Source organism: Heliangelus exortis, chromosome 3 (genome assembly GCF_036169615.1).
Source record: "Heliangelus exortis chromosome 3, bHelExo1.hap1, whole genome shotgun sequence".
In the NCBI taxonomy this organism is placed as follows: domain Eukaryota; kingdom Metazoa; phylum Chordata; class Aves; order Apodiformes; family Trochilidae; genus Heliangelus; species Heliangelus exortis.
The window spans coordinates 54,069,713-54,095,773 of NC_092424.1; the positions used below are offsets into that span (position 1 = coordinate 54,069,713).

At 39.3% G+C, this 26,061-nt stretch overlaps 1 protein-coding gene across 5 annotated transcripts in view; it reads left to right on the plus strand.

Annotated features, from left to right (window-relative positions):
* The first annotated feature begins 4,266 nt into the window (after positions 1–4,266).
* The window catches only part of SNX9 (sorting nexin 9), a 58,120-nt gene continuing 36,325 nt past the window's right edge, over positions 4,267–26,061 (plus strand). For 2 of the 5 annotated variants that reach the window (XM_071740637.1, XM_071740638.1), the window contains exons 1-2: positions 8,330–8,365; positions 24,490–24,576. In XM_071740637.1, the coding sequence (XP_071596738.1) occupies positions 8,345–8,365; positions 24,490–24,576 (108 nt within the window). In that variant the 5' untranslated portion in view covers positions 8,330–8,344. Of the gene's footprint in view, positions 4,459–4,835; positions 5,170–8,329; positions 8,366–24,489; positions 24,577–26,061 lie in introns of those variants that run through there. The other 3 variants (XM_071740641.1, XM_071740640.1, XM_071740639.1) reach the window with 3 other exon arrangements.

Consider the following 26,061-nt stretch of genomic DNA (forward strand, 5'->3'; position numbering starts at 1 on the left):
GTAAGATTATAATTATAATTTTTATAAAGGAGAGCAGTTTATTTGCAGTAAAAAGCATGCACTCATGACCAACAGCATTTACCCCTAGGGTGTGTAGCTTTGCATTATCACTATCACAATGCAGAGTGAAGCATGCCTGATGATGATTTGATACTGACCGTGCTGTTAATTTGGATGTAAATGCAATATGCACCAAATACCTATAAGTTTACAGACAATGAGGTTTCTATTTTTTTTTCTCTTGGAAAATGCAGCCTGGTGCTATGCTGGCAGACTCATGGAGTGCCACCACTCCCCTCTTTTACTCTTCCAAGTAAAAGCTTGGAAACCACAGCAAGAGGGCACAAATCTCTCATGTTACTCCTGCAGCTTTCTATAGCTTTCTCCTCAACTAGCTGCTCAGTGAAGATGGATAACTGGACCACCATGACTTCAAAATTAGTTACACCTTTAGTACACCTACCATTCTGTGTGTCAGAAGACAATTTGGGTGCAAAACTCAGCTCCTTAATGTTGACAGGACCTTGTAATAGATGTAAATTTAATCAAAGTTCATAGCAGATTACTATCCTCTTCTATTGCTTTGTTTGCCGAGACTGTAGTCGCCCAAGATGCCAGGGTGCATCATCTATCAGAGCTTTTCCAGCATTAAAAGATAAAATGGAAACAAGCCACAGGCAGTCAGCACTCCAGATGGAAAGGGTCAGTAGCTCTAAGAATCAATAGTGCTAATGGTATGTCACTTTTGCTAAAGCCAACAAACAGCAAACCAGGAGCATTTTTACCTTTTAAAATATTCTTTTTACTCAACTGTTCTCTATTTTTCAGTAAAGCTGAGTTCAAAACCTATGGACCTCGGCAGCTCTTGCAGTGAAAGGTATGAACAAAAAATCCAAATGTAAACCAACTGAAGTGCATGGTAAATATGCATGCACAAGTATCCTACCTCACATCTAAGCATATATGTTATATTAACAATCACTGTACAGATCTGAAGGGACTGCAAAAAGCAAGAATAATATTAGCATTAGCTGTTTCAGGAAATAAATTTATTCCTTTCACAAGAAAGTGTGATTTGTTGTATCAGTTCTTACAGAGCTTATACTTCTAAAAAAATACATAAATCTATCACTGATTACTCTGCTGTAAAGGGCAGAAAGAGAATACTGTGATCAGTAAAAACATTTGTTACACTTAAAGGAGAAAAGAGGGAAAAATGCTGTTTCACACACTCTTATCTAAAGAACAGATCCCCATGACCAAGCAGTCTCCTAACTGCTGCAGCCATAGCACTCATCCCTAAGGATCAGCAGTAGGTCCACACATCCCTCTCTCCCAAGTGTGACCAAAATTGCACCAAAACATGGCTTTTGCAGTCAGCTTCACAAACAAGAAGAGAAAAAGTGTTCTCAAAAAATTGAGTGTCCAAAACCAGAACAACAACAAGATAGGAGACAGCAATATTTTATCTGAATCGCTCTGTGGCAAACATTTCAAACACACCAAAGAGATGGAGTTAACTCAGCTCTGAAATCAAAATGCTGGTCAGCTGAGAGGAAACACAATGACACTGAAAGAACCTCCTGAGGAGAGGTAGGGGAAGCTGTGTGGATGTGACTTCTGAAGAGGAATACACTACTACTATTTTTGATTTGTGAACTAAGTCATTGCTCAAACAGTTCATTTTAAGGCTTTGGAAATGTGAAATACCTACTCCTTAAAATAAGAGATGTATCGTGTGATTAAGATAACCATGATGATGAAAAGGAGTAAGAAAAGTTTTAAATGTTTTGATAATTACTCCCTAGTCATTGTTAGGTTGTCCTGATTATTGTAGTTAGAAATCCTCTAAGCTAAAAGCACATAGTGTGGAACTGATATAATTGTATCCACCATATTGACAGCCTCTCATCCCAGGAAAAAATCATCACTTCTTACTTAATAGAACATCTTTGAAAACAAAGACCTAAGGCAATGTATTCTCAATATGCCTCCTGAAAAGACCTTTGAAATACATGTATTTGACAGGCTGTTCCATTTGCAAAGTTGTTGCCATTTAAGATAATAATTAAGATAATAATTGTTCCTCAAAACCCTCCACAGCAATGGTAAATGCCTCAGGGCCACCTGTCCTTCTTGGAGTCAAGGTAACGCTATGGGCACAGCCTGCTAGCAGGGAGAAATCCAAAGTGCACCACCCCAAAGAGCTCCTGAGAACAGTAGCTTAGAAACACAAACCCTAGTTCTTTCTCTAGACGGTTTTCAGCTTGAAGGTTATCTGAATAACCTTATTTTTTTATCATTCCCCACCAAATTTGCATAAGTCAGAACATACAAGGTCACTGACTTTCTGTGATCTTGAAGCCACAGGCAGGCCCTGCCCAGCAGAGAACAGTAGTCAGCAAATGTTCTCCATGTCCTTTCTCAGAGCCTGTCTTTAATTAAAAAATTTGCATATCACTGTTGGCAAGAGCTTTTCATTTGATGAGGCTCTGCCGTGGATCACTTCTCACTGAACTCTGCTGCAGAAATTGTTCCTGGGAACTGCTTTAGACAAGTTAACTGCAAAAATACATACTCAGTAGAATTCTGTAGAGAGAACATACAGGAAAAAAAAAAAAAAAAAAAAAAAAAAGACTCTTCCATGATGGCATGATGGGTAAAGGATTTTCTTCTGTTACTATCTTTTTCTGTAGGGGAGATTTTTGAGATATTTTTTGAGATCTTCCAACTGGGGCTTTAGTACAAAGTAAATAATGAGTCAACTGTGTTTGAAAGCTGATAAGCTCTATGCAAAGTACTCTACTTCCAACCCACCAAATGCTTATATATGTAAACAACCCTCCAGAAGCCACAGAGATTTCTTGAATGTCTACTGCTAAGCAAACATCTAGTCTTAATTAATTAAGACCTATCTTGGCAGCATAAAATTAAGTAATTTAGCAAGTTTTGGAAATTTTAGGTTGTTTCATTCGCAATCTGTCGGTCTTTGGTCTTTTGTATTAAGCAACAATAAAGCTTGTAGCTAAGAAGAGAGATGTTTATTTGCAGTCAGAAGTGATTCCTAAGAATGTCTTTGATAATCCAATAATTATGGCAATTAATTGCAAAACTATTGGAAAATTCCCATAAAAAATAATTTTCCTAGAATATTCTCTCACACTGAAAGAAATGTTGATGTTTCCCTCATCCCTCAAACTTGTGAAGCAAGACTTATTTTTTAGGAGTACCTAACAGTGGAAAACTGTGAACTGGAGATTTTAAGCATATAGAGGGGAAGAATAAATCAAGACTTTGTGCTTCGTTCCCCAGATGGCAAGCAGTACTCTGTTAAAGCATACTGGTTAGCAGCTGTAGACTAAGACTTTCTGGCAGTTGTTCTGACCACAAGTAAAAAATGCAAAAGCCACAACTTTAGTGTAAATCACATAGTGAAATACAGCATCTGGTGAAGGGACAGAGGACCCATAAACAAGATGATGCCGGGACTCTTGGTTTCACATGACTTGAGGACCAGATCAAAATGTACAATGTTGCAAAGATGGAATGTTGCAAAAAGCTGGAAGAACAGAGTGCCTTAGGAGAGTGAGGAAGGTGGCTTCAGAGAGTTTTGGTAGCACAGTAAATGAAATATCAGTCTGGGAGGGACCACATGGCAAAACTGACCCTTAATACAATACCTCAGCTTAAAAGTTGTATCATAAATCGTATTTTGCTGGCCAGATGCAGTTTTCACTTTAGGTATTCCTGTTTTAAAGAATAAAACGTTGAAATAGTTGTATTTAATTAAATTCTCTAAAAGTTAAAACCTGTAGTAATGGAGTTTGAGAACCTCATGTTTATTGTATCAACCATTTGAAAAGTAGTGGTGATTGTAAAGCCAGTTTCCTTTTCATTCCTCATCCTCACTCTCCATAGAAACTTTCACTTGTCCTACCAAAAAGAATTTTTTTTCTCGAACTTACCAAAACCTTTGGACACTTTTTTTCCCCTTTTCTTTTAATAAAGCAGTTTTCTTGAGAAACTATACCAATAGCAGAAGCGAGGCTTGTGATTTCTATGGAGAAAGAAAGGCAGAGGTAAAGAGTTATGGAGCTTCCCAACAGCATTCCTGCGTCTTAGAGCTCTCCTCAGCAGCCCTGAGAATTACACCACGTATTTCCTTTTACCGAAAGGAAATATCTCTGGGCTCTAGGCCAACCATTTTACATGCACAGGTGAAAAGTCGCACTTTTGGGAGGGTGCAGTGCCTCGCACGATCACTGTCACTGGATTTTCCCATCGCCTCCCATCACGTCTCTCCTGCAGGCTGGAAATCAAGTGGAGTCAGAGTTAGTTTTTTTTTATGAGACGGTCGTAGAGCACCAGACGGCAACGCTACCCACCCCGATCACCTCCTTTGCTGTGACTTTCTGCTGTTAAGAACTGCCGTACCCCAAGGTCCGATTGACACAGGAGGTCAGGGACGACGCACATCCCGGGAGCCTGGCCGAGGGAAAATTGCTTTCCTCGCTATGCATTTGCCTCGAAATTTCTGTTCAAAGCAACCGAGGGGCAGGCAGTATCTTCCTGCGGGCCCTCTCCCCTCGGCGGGCAGGGGGACAGGCACTCCGGAGAGCCGTGTGCGGCTCCGCTCCGCACCTGGGAACTGCAGGGCAAGTCCCCGTGAAGGGGGGACCGATCCCCCCAATCCGGCGGCCGCAGGGGCGCGTCTGACCCCGCCCGCCCTCCGTGAACCGACCGGGGCGGCTCTCCCGGGGCTTCCTGCCGTGCTGCGGGGTCCCTCCCTCCGGGCCTGACGGGGACAAACAGCCCCGCCACCCCTTACTCCCCCCGAGCGTATCGCGGTGCCGCGCCGTGTCGTGCCGAGCCGTGCTAAGGGAAGCGGCGGCCGGGGCGGGGGCGTGCAGGGGGTGTGGGCAGGGGGCAGCACCGTGGGGCTACATCAGCCCCTGCCTGCCCACCGCCGGGGTTTGCTGCTGAGCCGCCCAACGGCCCCCAGGCGGCGGCGGGGGCAGCGGCAGCGACTGGCGGAGGCTGAGGAGGAGCCGCCTGCGCGGCCCAGCGGCGGCGGCGGCGGCGGGCGGGCCGGACACACCGACCGAGCAGCCGCGGCGGAGAGGGGAGAGCGGCGGCCCAGCCCGCACCGGCAGCGCCATGGCCACCAAGGTGAGCAGCCCCCGGCGCTCACCCCCTGGGGGGGTCGTGAGGCGGCTCCGGGGCGCCCCCTGCGCCGAACCCCCGGCCGCCGAGCAGGCCCCGCGGAGCTCGGCGGGCACCAACCACTCTCGGCGGCGGGCGGGCGGGCGGGAGGAAAGAAGGCCCAGCGGAGGACGGGCTGCGTTTCGGGGGTCGGGGGAGCGAATCCCCTCCCCAGGGCCTGCCCCTCGCCGACGGTTGCGAGAGGGAGGGAAGCAGAGAGCCGCTCGGGCCTCACCGCCGCCCGGCCCCTCAGCTGGGCAGCGCCGGCGCCGGGGGATAAAGTTGTTTTCTGCCTTATTTCCCCTTCCCGCTGTCTCCTCTCCTGGCCCGGCCCGGCCCTGGAGCTACTGTAGGGCCGAAAGGCCGCCGGAGACCGAGGGCTGCTGCTTCTGCAGCCCGGGCGCCCAGCCCCGCCGTTCCGCGTGTCCGGCTCTGTCCGGCGGTGGTGGGGAAAGGCCTTGGCCGCCGGCGGGCCCTGCCGCCCCGCTCTGGGATGGGGTGTCCGGGCTGCCTAGTGGAGCTGGCGACGGGGAGTCCCGGCTACCTGCTCCCTCCACGCTCCTCCTGGCCGCCCCGTCACCCAAAGGCAGCTGATGCGAGCCCCCCCGGAGTGGCATCCAGGGGATAGGTGTGCGGTGTTTCTGGGGGGAGCCCGGAGCCTGTGGTGTGTGGCTTGTTAATGCTACGGTCTGATCCTACAGCAAAAGAAAAAAGTGGGAAGTGAAATTATTTTGTTCGGTTCTTCAACAGTATTTGCTATTAATGCAACAGTCAAAATTAGCCTATCCCATCTGAAACTGGTCTCTTTCTAAATTAACAATATGTATTTACTATTCTGGTTGATGGAAAATTCTCTGCCTGTGTAGGTGTGAATTATCATCCACCAGTAAATGTCATCTGTAAGTTGTCTAAGTATTGCAGAAGTTGTTTTTGGTATTTGAAGTTGTACTTTGAGTCACTGGATTCCATAAACTTGGTCAGCAGTTAAAAAACTTCCTTTAACAGAGGCAGTTCTCATACAGCACACTATTTGTGTGATACTGCTTAGCACTGGATAAATTCTGCACCTTGAATGTGTCTAACTTGATACATAAGTAGATGTCTCTCTAACTAAATAAGTTGATTGTTGCTCACATTTTAATAATTTTTTTCAGAAGCACGGAGAAGTTTATTTTAGGCTTCAAAAGTTACTTAGTTTAAAAAGTATAGTGAAATTCATGTTCTGGGGCTTTAGAATATTGTTGATGAACTCAGTTTTAATATTGGCAATTTCCACTAATATGTGGGATGTGTGTTTGAGTAACATTTAATCAACTTAATTATTTTAAGTAGCAAGACAGAACTACTTCTGTGTACATGTATGCTAGCTTAGAAATACACAGTATGCTATGCATCTACTGTATTGAAAGAGCTCACTGTTTCTCTCCTCACTTTGAGGTGCTGTATCCTCATGGGATCGATCCGCTGTTCTGTGCCAAACACATGAGGCCATTTCATTCATACATCTGGAACTTTAACTTTACTTTTTTGGAAATAATTTTTTGAGTCATTATGGCCTCAGACCGAAGGGCGTATAGTTTCTATCTTCCTAACCAGGACTGGCTTGATATGGGGTGGTACAAGTTTTTTTGTTCTACACATGGCAAGTAGTGATAATTTATTTTAACTTGAATGTTCAAATTCAAGTCAAAATTTAAGAAATTATCACCAGTAACAGGATCACCAGCAACAGTAACAGGATCACCATAACCAGGAAAGATCTCATATTTTATTGGTAGTATTTTGATATACTGGCAACTTAGAGGAATATTGAAGAGAAGCTTGCTTTATTTTTTTCTGTGAGCTTCACCTAGGAGACAGGTCCTTCCCTATGAATTGCCCTCTTTTGGATTTTACTTTGTTAAACTTGTGTAAATGTCAGCTATTGTAAAAGACACACTTTTTTTAACACTGTAAGGGATCAACTGGCTCAAGAAACAGTTTTTAGGAGCTAGGCCAACTAACCAGTCACCATTTCACTTGGAAAGTAAATTTTGTTTTTTAAATTATAAAGAAACCTCTTGCCTTATGCTAGTGCTTCTTCCAGATTAGTCTATTTTAAAAAGCATTGTATGAAGTGTATTTGTATTGTATGTGAAAACATTAAAAAAACCCAAAACTACATTGATACTTGGAGTGTGAATTTCTCAAACTTGAATGGTGTGAAGTCCTATCTAGCAGAAACAGGCAACTGACAGTCAGGCCTGGCCTGCCCTGCATGGGCTATTAGTACTTCCTGCATTAATTCCTGTTTTAAACTGAAATACACTTTCCAAGGGGGGCTTGGGGAAAAAATTTATTTTTATTTGAATGCTTTCAGTAATGAAAAATTCAGTGGGTTTTTGGTTTTTTTTTTAAATGTAAACCATCAGCTATCTTGCTGCTGATACTTCTTTATTTTGACTATTAATTTTCCTAGGTTCTGTTTCTGGTTTTATCCTCTTGTATAAAAGATTTACAAATGCCTGTATCAAAGTGTTAGGTTTCCTAGAGGGTGGGAGAGAAATAGGAATTACTTCCACAGCTAGCTTGTAAACCAAGGCCAGTTCTCTTGCCTCCTACTTTTTTTTTTTTTTTTTTTTTTTTTTTTTTTTTTTTTAATACTTATATATAAATGAGGCATTTCAGTTCCTAGAGTTTTCTACAAAACCACTGGATTTCTTACTGAAATTGTAAAAGTTTTTAGGGGAAAGGGCTACAATTTTAGTGGAAAAATCCCTTCAGAGGTGCTTTCCTGGTAAGGGAGTCTGGCAACCTTTTGTTGAAATAAGTCAGGGGTTGTAGGTCCTTATTACTCTGAAGTCTGTGAAAGGCTCTGCCTGATGCTCTAAGCTGAGCTCTGTCACCATTACCCCTTCTCCTTCCTTTCTCTTCATCCTCTGCAGCCTGGATGTCCCAGGAGTTGACCACAACACTTGTCAGGCTTGTCTTTGAGATACTGTCAGTTGCTGAAATAGCAAAAGATTAAGTGACTGGAAACAGTGGGGTCATTTTTTCCAGTTCTAGGGAGGTACAGTAGCTTGAAGTTTGCTCAGAGTTGATGCGAGGTTGAGTGGCACAGTGAAGAGGGGGGGAGACTTTCATGACAAAGGTGGAAACATAAATGGGAAATGGAGGATTTGAGGTATGTGGTGGCAGTTCTTTGGTTGGCTAGATCCTTCCTGTGACTTGGCAGTGGATTTTCTGATTTCCCTAAAAGCTTGCTCAAGGTCACATGCTCTAGAAACTGAAGCAAGTGAAAAAAAGCCTGACTTCAGAGGTAGGCAATTTCACATTCACATTTAAGAACTAATTCCTTATTTTTAACTGTGGATTACAAAAAAAGGCAGTAAGTCCCCGAGCCTAACAAAATAAAACTTTAAAAAATTTCAAAACTCAGTCACAAAGAAAATGCAATATTGTAAGTAGGTAAGTAGTTGCTTGCAGAAGTTACAGATGAGATTATTATTCCTCTGTTTGCTCATTTGGCCTTTTCTCTACTTTCCCTACTATTTTGCCAGGTCCCAGCTATACTCATGTCCTTTCTTTTGTTTTTGAGTTTCATTGAATAGGGAGAGCTAGAGATGTCAGGAAGTGATATGCTGGCTGTTAAATAATGTGTTCCTTACCTCAGTCTACTTTTAGAGTTATTTGTTACTTTAAAATGTAGGCAAGTCCTTTTCTTTAAAAGGCTTATATTTTGCCATTTGTGAAATGCTAAATTCAGAAGGAGCTAGTGACACTGAGAGGTAAGTCAGGTGCATCCTGATAATCAAGACAGTTCTGGAACCTGTGCCTCTAAAATACAGTGAGGGTTTTAATTTATAAGTTGAAGTTGGAACTAGAAGTCAATAAACGCTTAACTTATACGAGTAACTCTGTTGGTGATGTTACTTTTACAAGCTAGGTATTTCAAAAGTATTGCTAAGTTCATGGGTTTAGGCCCTTCTTAGTCTGAATACCAAAAAAATTTTTTTTTTTTGGTTATAACCTTGGGGCATTTGTGTTCTAGCATTATGTTTTGGGCTTTTCTATGGCTCATCTACTTTAAGAAATCATTTATCTTGTTTTTAGGACTGGATCCTTCTTTTCTGGAAGGAGTGCCTTAAGATGAAAGCTTAGACTGAATAGTGTCCTCTTAAAAAAGTGCAATACTTCTAAAACATGAAAATGTTCAAGGCTTTTTTATCTATCTAATCATGTTGGATTATCTCGTGTGAATGTCACTAGGCAGGTATAGTTGTTCTTGGAAGTGTGTTGAGGGAAAATCGTTATATATGAAAATTTCAGGTAGGAAAAAACAACATACTAGACTTCAAACAAAGGTTATTTTTCTTAAGTGTGTATCCTTCCTTTTATCTTTCTTTTTGATTCTCCATTGCTCTTACTACAGTAAAGCTTTCCCAAAGGAGTCTATCATTTTCATTTGTACCATCACGAAGCTGTTTGTTTGCGTTATGTATCAGGCAGAAGCAATTCTTTGTTCTGATTTGCAGCTGGGAAGTGAAGCATCCCTTTGTGTTAAGCTCTCCAAAATACTGAAACTGTGTTATGCAAGTCTGCTCTATTGTCATAACTAAAGTAGACATTCCTAGAAAATCCCATCTTAAGGGAACATGGTTAATAGATCTGTGAATTGGGATGAACTTCTACTATGCAGATAATTTAATAATCCATTAGCAGGTTCCACTACTTAAAATCAGCAAAGCAAGATGAAGTACAGGGGATGAGATCTATATGTAGGATATGATGTAATGAAACTAACTAGGTGCAGTAATAACTTTGATTTTATGGTTCTAATCATATGAGAAGTTGTGTAAGGTTTTTTTAACTATAATTAAGTAGATGTGAATTTTTTAGCTATTTTGGATTATTTTTGTTTGTTTTTAATAAGCAACAGGAGTATTAGAGAATATTTGATAATGCAGATTTACCATGGGTACCTGGCCTGTTGATGGAGTGAGATGTTAGGATGAGTATGAGAAGTGATAAAGCCTTATTTTATTTATTAAGATGCAGGTTTTCTGTTCTTTTGTCTTTCTGTCCGATCTCATGATCTTTTAAAACTTCAGTGATAGGTGGGTTGTGTTATGCTGCAGCAATTAGTGCAAGACTACTTGTTTGGCAGCCTATTTCTTTGGTGGGAAGCTGGAGAGCTGGTGAGATTCTATATGATGCTATGCTTGGGTAATGATTCCTCTGACTCAGTCTTTCAAAGTTATTTTAAGCACCTGAGTATTGAGTCATCAGTGACTCATTACCAGAGTTCATCATTGAAAAAACAGGATTACAGTAGCTACAGAGAAGGAAGTCTGATATCAGATGTCATGAGCTTCATCTGGTTTATAGGCTCAGTGATTCGGATTTCCACTCTGGTACAATTTTTCCAAATATTGCTGTTATAGTACGTGGCTTTGGAAAAAAGTTCATTCTATGCCATTCTTTCAAGGTTTTTCTCTGCAAGTTGTCTTCCTTTTCTAGAACCTGTGATATTGAGGGCTTGAAAAAGCTCCTGAAATACTGCATATCCACACGTTTTTCTGTTTATAAAAATCTCAGTATTTGGTTAGGACATCTGCTGAATTTTGGAGTTTACAGAGATTAGAAAGGGGAAACGTTATCAGAACTAAAATTTTTAAATACATAGGTTCCCTCCTGTTTTAATTTTAGAAGGAATTGCAACATTGATGTTGGAAGCAGTCTTGCAAAACAGGTAATAGACAATAATTACAAAAGCAGGTAATAGACTGTATTATAGTGGGAGTAATTTGTTTCAACCAGCACTGCAGTAGGACAGATCAGCATTTAGATATCTGGAATTATTTAAAGTAAATAACTGTTGCAGTGTTCAGCATTTAAAGCTAAGCCTCTTCTATTTTCAAAGCATGTTTCACAATTATATAATTTCACAATTATAAATTCACTTATTTGAAGTGTATTCAAATTCACTTTAAACTTCTCTGAGGAAGCAAAAATCAGAGCTGGTGTTTTGTCTTCCTTCAGTTTTGTTCTTGCTTTCTCAGCAGTTTATGGTTGGAGAGGAGTTTCCCAAGTAACACAAAGTTCAAAAAACAAATCAGTCTTGTAGTAGTCCAATAAGCAAAATAAAGTGCAACTGAAAAGAAAGAATATGTGCATATTGCTTACAGAAAAATTTAGTTTAAAACCTAAGGCTTATTTGTTTTGTGGCGTCTTCTTTCCTTTTTTTTTTTTTTTTCCCCCAAAGCAGTCTTTGAGCTTTGCGTAGGTGAGAAACCTCTGTTAAAAATAAAATAATAAAAAAAAACAAAACGAACAATTAAGAGCAGAATCATTTAACTTTGACAGATAATCCTGGAAGAGACCCACAGTAAGAGGAGAAAGGTAAAAGGCACAACTCTTCTTGTGGAGACTACCTTTAACTCAGCCTGATAAAGCTGCTGTGTAGTTGCGAGGGGACACTGAGGACATGGCCTGGTATGAAGGGCATGTGAGCGGTCCTGGGCACTGCCAATAAGAGTGTCTGCTCATAGTAAGTGTGCTGGTTAGAGACAAACCAGCGACACTGTGCATGTGAACAATATTTTTTGTTGGTTAAAGCTCTTAATTTCTTCCTGTATTTTAGAGCAGCTCTTCCCCCGGGGTCCTGCCCCGTAAAGGAAACCGCTGTATTTGGGTTGGGGGGGTTCCCAATGTGCAAAATAGGTGGCTGGAAGGAGGAGGGGGTGGTAGGAAGGCAGGTAGGTGTAACTTGAGGGAGCTCCCTTGGGAGTTTGGGCAAAGCAGCTGCTTCTGGGGATGGGCAGCCGTGCTTGGCCTGGAGCTTCTGCAAGTGGGACTTGCCCAGGTGAAATTCATTCCCCCGCTCTTGTAAAAAGTGGGACTGGGTTACAATGGTTGATGAGCATTTTCTTGTGAGTCATCATTGTGGTACTGACTTCTGCTCCGAGTTGCCATCTGCTCCTCCTTGGCAAGAGAACTGTTGTGGGTTTTTGTGTATTCATATGGTATCTCTGTTTACACACAGTGGGTTTTGGACTTGCTTTGCTTTTCCCAGCCTTCTGAAACTGTGGTGCTCAATGTTCAGAGCAAAAATTACTTGTCCTCTGGATTCTAGTTGAGTGTTTATTTTGCTGGCTGATACAACAAGATGGCTAATTTTCAAGAACAGCTATAAAAATTCTCAGGATAGCTGTAAACTGTTTTTCTCTTCTCTACAGGGTCTTTTTTTTTGTTGTTCATGGTGGTGTGAGTAGTTTCAAAAGGACAGATGGTTGATTTAAGGCTTTTACATTTATTGTTCCTGCTAGTTCTGATCCTGGGACTCCCTGGAGAGCCTATACAATTCATATTTCTGCAGCAGCAAGACTAATACTGATGAGCTTCATTTTGCCCCCCAGCGTCATCAGATTTGAAAACTAAGCTAAATGTTTTATTTCCTTCTCTTCATTAACTATATTTTTGGGGGTTAGATTTAATTCACTAATTGAATATTGAAATAACATGATTATATAATGTGATTAGTACTTACCTAGTTACAGCACAGTTCTTCCAGTGGCACTGTAATTTTCTCCTTTAGTAGCCCTGTATTTGTCTTCTGAAAGTGGTTGCTTATGAAATATATAGTTAAGCATATTTCTTGCTGCAAATAACTAGACCATATTCTTGGAAGTTTGTATGTTTGTTGAATTGTAATTTTCATATCAACAGCTTTGTTGCATTCTGTCATTTTCCAGGGATTTGTAAAGAAGCAGCAGTTCAAACATTTTTCTGACTTTTCTTTTACCAGCAACCTTTCTAGTGACAGAAAGCAAAGTTTGTGTGGTGTCCAGTTAAATGAATTCTTAGGTAGTGGAAGATGGAGATGTGTAAAGAAGAAACTTTAAATACTGTTTTACTTAATCCAGTTCCATTATTCATTATGTTTCTGTCCTTCTCAGTTTTTGTTTGGGTTTTGGTTTTTTCTTTGTTGTTTTTTGTTTGAGTTTTTTTGCTTTTTTTTTTTTTTTTTTTACTTTAAGTGGGATAGGGCAATACTGCTGATGTGCACAATATATTAAATTGCAGGTGACAAATATCCAGTTCAAGTGCTGGGTGTTCTCTGGCCAGGTCTAAAGGCTGAGGTTTGCTTATTTGAAGTGCCATTTAATATGCCCAGTTGGTAATGGTACAGGATATTGTACTTCTCTACACTGTCAATAGAAAAGCCTAAAATAGCTGTGGGCTTGGGTACATTAGAATCTGTAAGACCTGAACTTTGGCCATTTCTAGACTAAAGAGGCTTCATCTGATAAAATGGTAATATGTTTATGTTGGTATAATAGTTCTTTTGATTACTTCTCCTCATCAAGTAGATATATACATAGAAATAGTTCAATTATTAGGCTTTCATAAGGTTTTTTAAGAGGACTAGGAAATTCCAAAACATTAGTGTATTGATTTAAGTTGGTTACTCAAGTAACAGGGAATTTAGCAGAATTCCATGTTCAACGATCTGTTTTGCTGTATTTTAGATTCCATCTGTTTTCAGTTAGAATGCTCATAAGCACTATTTTGTATTTATAATAAGAGTGTTTGGGCCTTCAGTGTGGTACAGCTATTCCATTCTGTATTTTACAGATTAAATTTTATTTGAAGTAGCATTGTTTTAACATGCAAGTAGTTTGCTTGGCTAGTTCTTGATTTGCTTCTAGACCAGCCTGTAGAGCTGGTGCATTGAAATGCACAACTTATAATAGTCTGGTGAATCTGAAAAGGCTTGAAGTTCATTAGTTATCCTTATTGAAACTTTGTGTCTCTCCAGTTTTGGAATAATTGCTGTTTTTTCCAATCTCAGCTCTCATAGAGGCAACACTATTGTGTGACTACACGCTGTCTTAATGAGTGGGTCACAGTGTGGCATATTTTCTGGTGAATGCTGCAGTCTTTTTTCTTTTTTTTTTTTTTTTTTTAAACCTTCACCTCTTCCCTGCTTTGCTCTTAGGGCCAGGACTGTGAGGGTACAGTAGTGATTGCCCTGAAGTTTCAGTGTAACATCAGGGGACTCCTCATGGAAAACTGAAATACAGAGTTAAATATTGGTTCAACAAACAGCTGCAAATGTTGCAGTTTGATTCCAGAGACACAGTAATGAATAATCTAGGCAGAGGTTTTAATCATGCTTGAAATAAATGCATCCTGTCTAACGTCCATAAATACAAAGCCATTCTGTACTTGCTCTGGTTGCATGTCCTGGAATAACTGGAGTTAATCTACCCAGATTTGAAATTCAGTCTCCTGTCTCTTGGTAACCTGGAATAGGTTGGTATCCAGAAAGAAAATGAGGGGAAATCTGAGCACTTGGAGCAGTGCAGTAAATTGATTCTGAGAAGGGTCTTCTGATATGATTGGATCTCCTCACCCATAGTTTTAAGTTGTGCAGTGCATTGTTGATAACAGATAACTGGTTTATAAGTAATGTTTTAAACAATGAAAAAACCTCGGGTACTTAACCTAACTGAAAGTTCAGCTCTGATTCATAGGACTATCTGAGTCAGTAGTTGGAAACATCTCTAAATCAAATTGGGTGTCTTGTGTGTATTTCTGCAACTGAATTCCTCTTGCTTCAGTACTGCTTGGGTGCATAGGGGCTCTACTTTGTTCGACAGTGCCCCATAAATAAGTCTATGCATACCTCAAAAGGTAACCAAGCATCTCTCTCAATACTGTGCGATGCCTCTTCTGAATCATAGAATCATAGAATTGGCTGGGTTGGAAGGGACCTCAGAGATCATCAAGTCCAACCCTTGATCCACTACCGCTGCAGTTACCAGACCATGGCACTGAGTGCCACATCCAGTCTCTTTTTAAGTATCTCCAGGGATAGAGAATCCACCCCTTCCCTGGGCAGCCCATTCCAATGCTTGATCACCCTCTCAGTAAAGAAATTCTTTCTAATGTCCAACCTAAACCTCCCCCGGCACAACTTGAGACCGTGCCCTCTTGTCTTGCTGAGAGTTGCCTGGGAAAAGAGACCAACCCCCCCCTGGCTACACCCTCCTTTCAGGGAGTTGTAGAGAGTGATGAGGTCTCCCCTGAGCCTCCTCTTCTCCAGGCTGAACAGCCCCAGCTCCCTCAGCCTCTCCTCTGAAAGTATCACAGTTTAAATGCTGTTTTTAAAATTACTGAGCTGCTTCTAGATAATGCACAGCCTTTAAAATTCTGAAGTAGTATTGTAAACCTGGAAAATATTGCAGTTTCTCTTTGTTTTTTTTCATGCTCTGTGGAAGTGGTTATCTATCCAGCTGACTTGTAACTGTGTGGAAAGCAGCTATAATTTGTTTTAATACCTTAAGTTTTTAAGATCTCTTACATTCTAATACTTTTAACAGATCTTAATGTTATAAACATTATAGTTCTCATACTCCAATAACTTTTAGTCCTAGAGCTGATTGGGGAGCCTCCAGATCTGTAGGAATTTGGTCAAATGCAAGTTCATAATGTGCTTGCTGCCTGTAATGCTGGCCAGGAGTGCATTTCAGTTGCCTGTGGGGTGAGCTGATGTTTGCTTACAGGTAGACAGCTACAAAGAAGCTCATATTATATAAATCAAAAATAAGAAATGCAACACAAACTGAACTAGACTGAACAGCGTTTAGCAATTCTTTCCTGACTAAAAAATATTTTCATCAGGATAGTAAAGTCCTGTGTGGTAGATCTGAACAGCTGAAATGATCTTTCTAAGATCTGAAGAACTCATCTGCCCTCACTAAGGAAAGCCTGAGTTGCTCCAGAGTCTTTGTCTTTATTAATAAAGAAAATATTCCTAAGTGTCTTTAACAGCTGAAAGCTTGCCTAGTCAGTTCTTTCTTGCACAAAATCATACAAAATGGTTTCAAGGTAAGCTTATTACACCTTTATTCTAACTGTAGAAGTGGCAGTGTTTTAAGCCTACATGTATGTTTGTGGGGAATCAAGTACCATCCCCCTTACTCTTGAAGTGCTTCAGACTTTGTGTTTTGTACTTTTTTGAAAGTCTTCATGCTTTAACCGGTGTATTACCATATGAGTTAGGCCTTTTAAATCCAATGTGAATACTTTAATTAAATACCTGCCTGGAGTATTTTAGGCACATGCAGCTTCTGTGACTGAAGAAGAGCTCCCTGTTCTGCTTCTCTGTCTGCAAGCATGTTTTATGAGCAGGAAGATATGATGCAAGTCCATATTTATTTTTTCTAATCTTTATTTAATTTGCTTCTAATGGGCTTCTAGTCAGTGGTGTTCACTTCAAATTACTAGCTGCAGGCTATTGAATTTACTTTTCCCTGAGCAATTTTTCAACTCTAAAATACACCATCCTGTCAAGAGAAATGTTTGTAAGGTGAATTTGTAGAATAATGTAAGCAGTTACAGTAGGGAAGGGAACTTAGAATAACAATACCTCAATTTTGTCACCTCTTTTACTCCATAAACAGATTTCTTAACTGAACTTGGTTTCAGTTTTTGGATGGGCATTTGTTTTAATTCTGATGTTGCTTGAAGTGAAAAAACAATTGTGTTAGAAAAAAAATGTAATAGTAAAGGCAGGTTTTTATTTAAAAAGTTGAAGTTAACTTGTTTACTAGAATCATAGAATGATTAGATTTGGAAGAGACCTTAAAGGTCTTCTAGTTCCGACTCCCCTGCATAGGCCCCATCCAACCCGGCCTTGAGCACTTCCAGGGAGGGGCAGCCAGAACTTCCCTGGGCAGCCTGTGCCAGTGGTTTACCATAGAATCATTGTATAAAACTAATTTGAAGGGATGATTCAGTTTCTTCAGGCTAGCAGGTTGATGTTGAGCACATACAGAAAAGTGATACCTAGCACTATACCTGCACCTAACGCTATATAAATTTTCTCCGTTTACCCTGTGTTAATTAAAAAGATAAGAGCTGGTGTCTTTTCTCCTTTGTAGTATATCTTTAACTATAGTTTCTAGAATAGTGTGTAAATTCTTGAATTGATGAAGTAAAGATTCTGAAGAAGTCTGTCTGAGAAGACTGTCCCTAGTGTTCTCCTGCCCTTTTGTCTTCAGTTCTTCGATTGCTTCTTGTCTCTTAAGAATGCCTGTGAGTGGAAGGTGGAGGGATTTCTTTACTGAGGACAGGACAGAAGGTAAGCCGGCTGCCTTTCCAGGCTGGGAGGCATAGCACTTGAAGAGCTGCTTTATATTTCTGCATAGACTATCCAAATGTGATCCAGTCTGATACAGTGTGATAGATTAAAATGAAGGGATTTACTTTGTCAGATCATAGTCCCGGATGTTGCAGCTGCTGAAGTAAAAATCTTTTCAGTCTTGGAGTATTTACTGGCTTTTGGATGAGCTTGGGTTTCAGGATAGAAGGGAAAGGTTACATAGCCACTGTTGGAAGAAAGTGTCCTCTGCTCTCCGAGTTGAGGGTTGCTGCCTATGTTTCTGCAGCACTTTTCTCAATGTTTTTCTGGGCTCTTTGGACATCAGTTGCATCAAACTTCTCACAGTCTTATCCACTGTAGGACCTAGTGTGTGTTTTGACTTGCTTAGAGTTTTTTCAGAGATGCATTTATTAAAACGTGGTGACTTGCATAGCCAGTTTGTGAATGGTCAAATGAAAAAATGGTTCATGTCATTTAGAGCCTTGTCTGCCCTTACTAATCCATGTAGTTTACTAACCTGTGATGAAATTAAGACAGCTACAGGTTTAAAACAATGAAAACAGCTGACACTTCAGTTGTTACTAAATCAGATGTCTTGAAATTGTTTTAATCAGTAAATTATTTCAAACCCGATATTAGTATGTAATTGTAGGCCTAATTGCTGTGAAAGATCAAACAGTATGGAACAGTAAATGAAAAAAAATTCTCAAGTTAATTGCCTTTTGTTTGCAGGGTATTGCCACTTTTAAATCCTTCATTTTGAACTATTCTTTCAGATGTTATCAGAAGAGTGCCAATTTCTGAACTGATTTATTTGCAGCTAGGTTCTTGTTTTCATTCTTTCTGCTTCAATTTCTCTAATCCTGGGATCATCCCAACCTCTATCCCAAGTATGCTATCTCTATTTTGTTCTCTTAGAACTACCCTTTAGAAAAAATACTTTCTTTCTAAGAACAATATTGGTAGGAAAAGCAATTCTGAAAAAAACCCAAACAAAACAACACAAACCAACCAAAAAACTTACCCTCAAAATATAACAAAGCTCCAAAACAAACCCACATCCAAACAATGTTAGAGAATTAATAAAAGAAAGTCTTGGAAGACGAATGCATTTTACTGATCTGTGCTTCCAGGTGTGATCAGCATCTTGTTTTCAGTGTTTCACAAGTAGATGGTTACAAAGGCTTATGCTTATTAGATCTACTGCAGAATATTTGTACTAGCTGATGCAGTTCTTGTAGGAAACCTTTCTGAAGTTTACTCATAACAGAAATGTTACTGGAGTTATTTGAGGTGACTAAAAGCCCTTTGCTGTTTCATTCCAGCTAAAAGCTTAAGCTGCTGTCCTAGAAGAAAAGTTCAAGTTTGCTTACTGTTAGGCTTATTAAAATTTAAGGACCTGACTTGTGCATAAGAGTCCTAGCTCCAAAGAAAACAACCAAATAATAAAAAAAAGCTGATGTTGACAACTAAATTTCTTTAAAAAGACATTTTGCCAACCTTTCCAAATTATGGTTTCTACTTCTCTAGTGTGATGCAGGTTTCTTTGAAGAAATCTACCTGCCCCATTTATTTTTCAAAACAGAAATATGGAATTTGATCCTTGTTTTGTGAATCCAGGAACTACTGCCACCAACAGGACAGAAAACTGGAACGCAAAACATGAACCTGGAAGTTCTGAGACAGTGTCACGGAGCCAAGTAAACAAGTTGAATTCCTGTCCTTTAAAGAGCACTACTGAATGGCTGAAGCATTGAACTGCTGAAGTGCTAACTACTGAAAGAGAAGGCATGCCTCTATCATGGGAATTTCATGCCATGAACCTTTTGTGGATATTTCCCTTGCTATCTGCCACTGTCAGCTGCCTGAGAAGCTGTGGTGGTACCAGTTCTGGAAACTTTAACATATGGCTGAAACAGATGAATTTGTGGCATAACACAGGCACTCTTTCTAGTACAATTTAAGTCCTGTCTGTAGGGAAAGGTATTTCAGAGATGTGTCAAATTTTTGAATTTTTTTTCTATTTTTAGTGCTGTAATGCATGCTTTCAGTGTAACACAGCAGTTTTGCATCGGGAAGTCTACCACTACACTAACATTTTGCTTCAGAAGAGTGAACAAAGAACAGTAATCACTTTGTGAGGGTCATTAATCATTCTTATCATCAGAGGTTTAGACAGGGAAGCTATTGTAAAAGCTGCTGTGAAACACAGCTGATGTGCACCCGGTGTGCTCATGAAGCATGCAGTGTTTTTTACCTCCATGAAGGAGGTAGCCAGCTCCTGGTAAACTGTAATGCTGTGCCTGTACACATCAGGATTGTCTGTCCTGGGATTAAGTTGCTTTTCCATATGAGCCTGGCATCTCCTGAATGAAACATTTTAGAAAAGGCAGGAAGATTCATCTGATGAGAAATAGATGCTTCTGTTGCTCTATTGCCTCTTTTAGGAGTCTGGGGGAAATACTGAAGAGACAGTATATCAGGATGCCTTGGATACTTTTCTAGTAATTTAGTGTAGTGATAATGTTATCCTTCATTGGAATTTTAATGACTTTAGATAGCCAACTTCATTCTAGCTTAATTTATGCTAGGAGTCTTGACATGCTGACAGTTATTAGTTGCATAGTCACGTGTCTGCTTGTAGAAATAAGTTGGCAACTGCTCCTCATTTTTCTTTTTCCTTTGTTTTTAATACTGTGGTAAGAGGGGGGAGGTACTCAGAAGTAAGTGATAGGGAAAAGCTAAGTCTCATCCAGGCCTGCACAGGATTAACACATTGCTTTTCAATGTGAAGAATCTTACTTGTTTTAATATGCTTAGGCAGATTACTATTATAATTCTAAAAAGATGGTAATAGTGATTGATTGCAGTACTTAGCCTTTTAGAAGTTGGGAGGCTTTTCACTGAGTCAGTAAATCTCTGAATTGTGGAACTGCAGTCCAGGTGTCTAACTAGAGTAGGTAGAAACAGCTCTAAAGAACAGTAGTATAAAACTGAGAATTACTGATTTCCTTTCTATTTTTTTCCTCCTCAATACAATCTAAATGTTATACCCATGCTGCTGAAAAGCTAATTTTTCTTTAGTAAGGAGGAATTCTTACTGGTTTCCCCCTGGCCTCAACTTGTAGAGAGAGCTGCCAGCTTCCTCTCATTCCAAAGAAACTGCAATACACGCCAGAGATGCTGTGGATCAGAGAGCTGTTTCCTCCTTGGCATACTTTGTGCCAGGATTCTGCTTAATCCATGCTGGCCTTTTCTCACAGGAGGGAGCATGAGATGAATTTCAGGATGTGCTACCAACTCCCAGTGCAGGTGTGACAAGCTCTGCTGCTACCTGAGCGAAAGGAGATAATAGGGGTACAGTATAATGACCAGGTCTGCTTTCTGGTCATTGAAATATGTCCAGATTTTTTTGGTTAGTAGTTGTTTTTCTCACAGGATCTGACAAAATGACTTCAGAATCCAGAACAAGTTGTATTCTGGGTGTGTGTGTGTGAATGTACATGGTAGATGGAGAAGAAGCAAGTAGCAAGTGCAGCCAGGAAAATTAATTTATTTTCTTACAACTAATAAATTGTCTAGCAATTGTTGCCTTATTTTCAGTATTCTGGGAGTGAAGCAGTGGCCTTTATTCTATTAGTGAAATGCTTGAATCTCTGAAGTTCCTGTAGTTCTTCAATCATTTGATTGGTTTTACATGTGGTCAGTGAAAATAAAGCACAACAGGTACTGTAACAAATCTTGTTTCTTTTTAAACCTGTGTTTTGAAGAAGATGCCTTTGTGGCTTTCTTAATATGACCCTCAGAATTTGTCAGAGATTCCTGGTTTAGAAATGCTCAATTTTTCTGTAAGCTTAGACCTAATATTTGATGCATGTGTTGTAGTGCCCAGGAGCTAAAATCCCTTTTTTGATAAATGCTTTCTACTCTCCATCCCCCTGTGCTAATTTGCATAAGTGGCAAAGATCTGTATCTAAGCTGTAACTGGTACTTGGATATCATATTCATGGCTAGTATGTGGAGAAAAAGTTTATTGCAAAACTGTATCATTTTAAAGTGTTTTGGAACTAATTGCCAAAAATGTGAATAGCGTTGATATTTCTGCTTAGGGAAAGACTAGAAGGTTTTCCATTGTTGACAATATACTTACTAAATTGAGGGAAAACACCTAGTCACTTAATTTCAATTACTTCGAAATTTAAGTTGATACTATTTTTACTATTAAATCTCAACAGTAGGAAGGTAGTGTTAAACCTTACTTGACAGGGGTTCTCAGACTTAGTTCCCAAACTAGACAAATGAGCCCAGAAATAGAAGTGAAAAGGGGAGTACCAGCAAAAAAATAATAATAAAAAAAATCAGAGGAATATATTCAGACATCAACATATAGATCAGCTTACAGATGTACCTCAAAAGTTTAATGCTCTATAATATTGAAGATTTTAAAATTATTTTCCATTTCTGAAACTGCAGAAAGGCAAAAAATTATTTGGTTTGTTTCCAATTTTTTTTCCCTGTTGTATATTGGAAACAAGCATCTGAAGCTGGTGAATAGACTGACACAATGATTTATTAAAATCTATGTATTTCTCTTGATCTTTTCTTCCTTGCAGACCGAATACTTGGAGATTTTTCTGAGTAACTTTTTTCTCTGCTGCCTCTGGAGAACCTAGTATTTGCATCTGTTCTTTTATTAGACACAAATACATTTTACCTTCTAGTCTAGTCGTTACTGAGGCATGTTTTGCTGGTTTTCCTGAAGGCTAGTAAAATCTGCCCTTGTCCTGGTGAACTCTCATCATTCCTGTAAGTAAAAGCAAGAACTCAATACTGTGGTATACTACATGAAGCAGGCTCTCTGTTTAAGAAAGCTGCTTTCCCTATCATTCAAATACCTGATATGTGAGCATTGTTAAGCTGACTTGCAGGAACTGGATAAGCACTGGTAACCCGGTGCAAAAGGTCACATTCAACACCTTCATCTACTTCTGATGGGGGCAGAGGAACTTTTTACACCCCTTCTTTAAATTTCTTGTGTTTCAAAAGGTTTGCTGCATCTTTTCAGTTTACTTTTTAAGTGAAGTAAGGCATTTTTTTCCTTATGTTTGATTGAAGGCCTAATTTTTCTGCTGTAAGGAAAGCAGTCAGTGTTGCTATGGAGAACAGTTTTCTGTTTCATCATGGTTTTGTGGGGCATAATCTAAAAGTGTGGAAAGCCTCAGTTGTAAGGAAAAAGCTTTCATGCTGAGGAAGCACTTGGGGTGCTTGGTACTGTTCCTCCATGTTTTGCTTCTCTAGTGGAGAAGACCAAGTTTATTTGTTGTGCACATGGTTCAGGATTAGTTTTGTCAGCTCAACTACAACATACACATCTTTTCTCTGCTCTGTTTGCACTGGAGTAAAGTATCTTTTGACCAGCCCAGAAGTATTTCCATATGAAACATAAAAATGTGGGGAGGAAGTTCTGGGGTTTTTTTTTTTTTGCTGATTTTATGTCTGAAGAAGGGGTTATAATAGCCTGCAGTTTTGAGATAGACAAGGCTGGATGATGAAAGTTCTCTTGTATCTTTTTCCTATCACATAACTTACTTTCAGCAGAAATTGATTTTAATGTAATTTTTATGGAAGAAACAATTAGTCATGGGGTTTGTTTCTCCCCCTGGCCTACAAGAAGGATCTCATTGCAGTACATGGTATCTGGTGTTATTAGTAAACACCATTACAGAATTGTTTTTCTTGGATTTGGGGTTTTAATCTGCAGAAACAAAGCCTACTTCTATGTGAGCTGCTGTAACTAAAGCATTTATCTTACTGGTAAAGAGGAGACCATAATCTTGCCTTTTTCAAGTTGCAATAGTAAAACTGCTATGTTTCGTAAAACTTTCTGCTGCTCTTAGCCTTTTGTGAGCTGGAGATATAAGGGCTATGGTATAATCTATCTTGAGTATTGATATTTTTATATTAACTAGCAGTACTGTCTGTTAAAATATGTACTTTTTCTGCTTACTTTTCCTGATCTGTAGTCTATCTTTTCCATTTGCTGCTCTTTGATACTTAAGTATTAGCATAAATCAGATACAATAATGTGTTACCTATTTATGAGCCACCTGGCTAGCATAAAAACTTGGGGTGTAGATAATAAGGCTTTTATCTTTTGTAAGTTCTACTACCACGATGAGTTTTCTTTCATGAGAAGAGAAGCTTGGATAAAGCATTTATTATTATCAGATTTAAAGTTTATCTAATATGCCACTTTAAATCAAAAGTTAAAACTTCTATTCTAGGTCTTCCTTGTGAGAGTCAAAGAGAAAATATATGTGGTTTCTCTCTACATCCTTTCCGACAGTCTGTGAGAAAGTGCAGTCCCTTTGTAATTCTTAAGAGCTTTCTCTACTTTTACACTGGAGAAAAAATTAATAGGTGGGAATGAAAAGATGCTTGGGAATACAATCATAGGGCATGTCACAATTATTTGTATAAAAAAACAGAGGTATTCTTTAAATGTTCTACAACTTTGTCAATGTTTCAAACATAACATTTTTTTATGTAGTGTTGTAGCAGTCAGTACACAGCAAAGCTTTCCTGTGTCTATAAACACTTAAAAATTAGGTTGGCTTTGTTTTTTTTCCCTTGCTTATGCCAGTATGTAGCAGGCTTACCCTCACTGTGTATTTGCATAGTTCCTCCTGGATACAAAGTATTAAAGCATAATTTTACATATTGTAACAGTGATTACTTATATCTGCAATTACTTTTCTTTTTCTGAATTACTTGGTCTATGAAATAGTTCCCTTTATCTGAATTGGAGTAGGAATCCTTTTCTTCTTCCCCGGGAAGAAATAGTACAGATAGTTCCGGACATGGCAGAGAACAGCCAGTCTTTTAACTATGAATCCTTCTGGAAAATAATGATAATCTCTACCAAACTCTGCAGGAGATCATCTTTTAAAGTTTGTGTTAACATTCAGTTTGGTGTTCAAATTTAGGAAGTGTTGGCTTCCTACATGCTGAGTTGCTCTTTGTACCTTCAGCTTTACCCCACTTACTATTTCTGCTGTTTAAGTTGTGCTGATACTTTACATGAAATGTTCTAAAGAAGCTGAAAAGCTCACTGCTGTTTTCTTTTTCACATACAGGCCCGTGTTATGTATGATTTTGCTGCTGAGCCTGGAAACAATGAGCTGACGGTCAGTGAAGGAGAGATCATCATAATTACAAATCCGGTAAGAAAACAGAGGGAATAAAGGCTTGTGTGCCCTTGCTGGACCTACAGCTGGTAGATGGAAGAAAAAAGGTACTAGGTGACCCTGAAAGCCCTGGCTACTTTCCCCTGAAGAAGTGAATAAACTAAATACAAAGAATTTTTATTAGTTTTGTAGAAACAACTACAATGAGTGGTTTTGTGTGACAGAGGCCCTCTCAGTTTGTGCCTGCACATGCAGGGATTTTCTCGGCTTTCTTCCCCTCTAAACAGATCTGAGTGTCAAGGCAAAGAAAGAAGCTAGAATTACATCTGCCTGTGTTCTTTTTTTGTGTGTGTGCCTAATGTTCCACATTTTCTTTTCAGTGAGTTTCTTAATGACTTAGGAATTTCAAGTTTCAGTGTGACAAACTGTTGTTACTACACGTGTGTTCTTTCATGAGTAAAGCAATATGGACAGGGTACAAGGAAGGAGTGGTGAAAATTCAATGGTACTAGTGTCAGGGAGTTGTTAAATTGATAGTATTTTTGAGCACTAGCACTTGATTTGTGTATACAATTTGTATTTGTGTGCTTTTATTGTCCTGCATAATTCTTACTCTCGGCTAGCGTAGGAAGTATTAGCTGATTCTGCTCTTGTTTTTGTGTAGTGATATGGCTTAGTGAACAGACTTTTCTTTTAAAAATGCATATAAGCAAAAAATACCCGATCTTGACACCAGGTTTTATTTATCTAGTTGTGTAGGAAACATCTGAAGAATGAACCAATTCTTTTAAGATCCTTGTCATTTATAAACAAGATAATTTTTATTTCTATTGATTGTAAGTATTTGAATTGATAGAACTAGCACCCTGTTGGATGGTGTGTTCTGCTGTGGCAGAGGTAACATTTTAAATAAGTTCAGAAGTTTAATGTTGTTTTACAAAAGTAAGACTAAATAAGTAGTGCATCACTTTTAAGCTGGTTCTTGCTGAACAAGACATTTATATGTTACAATAATGTATTTAGAACCAAGGAAAACTATATTTTATTTTATCCATAATTAAGCTTATGGGATAGATTGCCACAAGGGCTTTTGAACTTCTGTGGTATGATAAGTTTAGACAGCTCTAGCATAAGTCATGGAAGTCCATTGATGCACCAGTGCTCTTAAGTGCAGAGGTGCAAATGTGACTTTTAGCTCAAGATGTCATTGCTCTTGCAGAGTAACCAAGATATTTGAATTTGTAATCCAAGGTGTCTAGTTATTTTTATGTTCTTGAGTGTACACTTCTAGGTACAGCAGAAAAAGCAAATTAGGTTTTTATTTCAATAACTGATTGATTTTTATTGTTTAAAATCTTGAATACATGAGCTGACTTCTAACTATGTGCAGGATTAAGTAAAATTTCCAAGAACAAAAATTCAGAACAAAATTGTAAATAAACAAACACTGTTAAAAAGCAAATTAAGGAAATGTGGAATTCAGTAATTGCTGTCTAGCATGCGTAGGTTCAATTTTCAGCC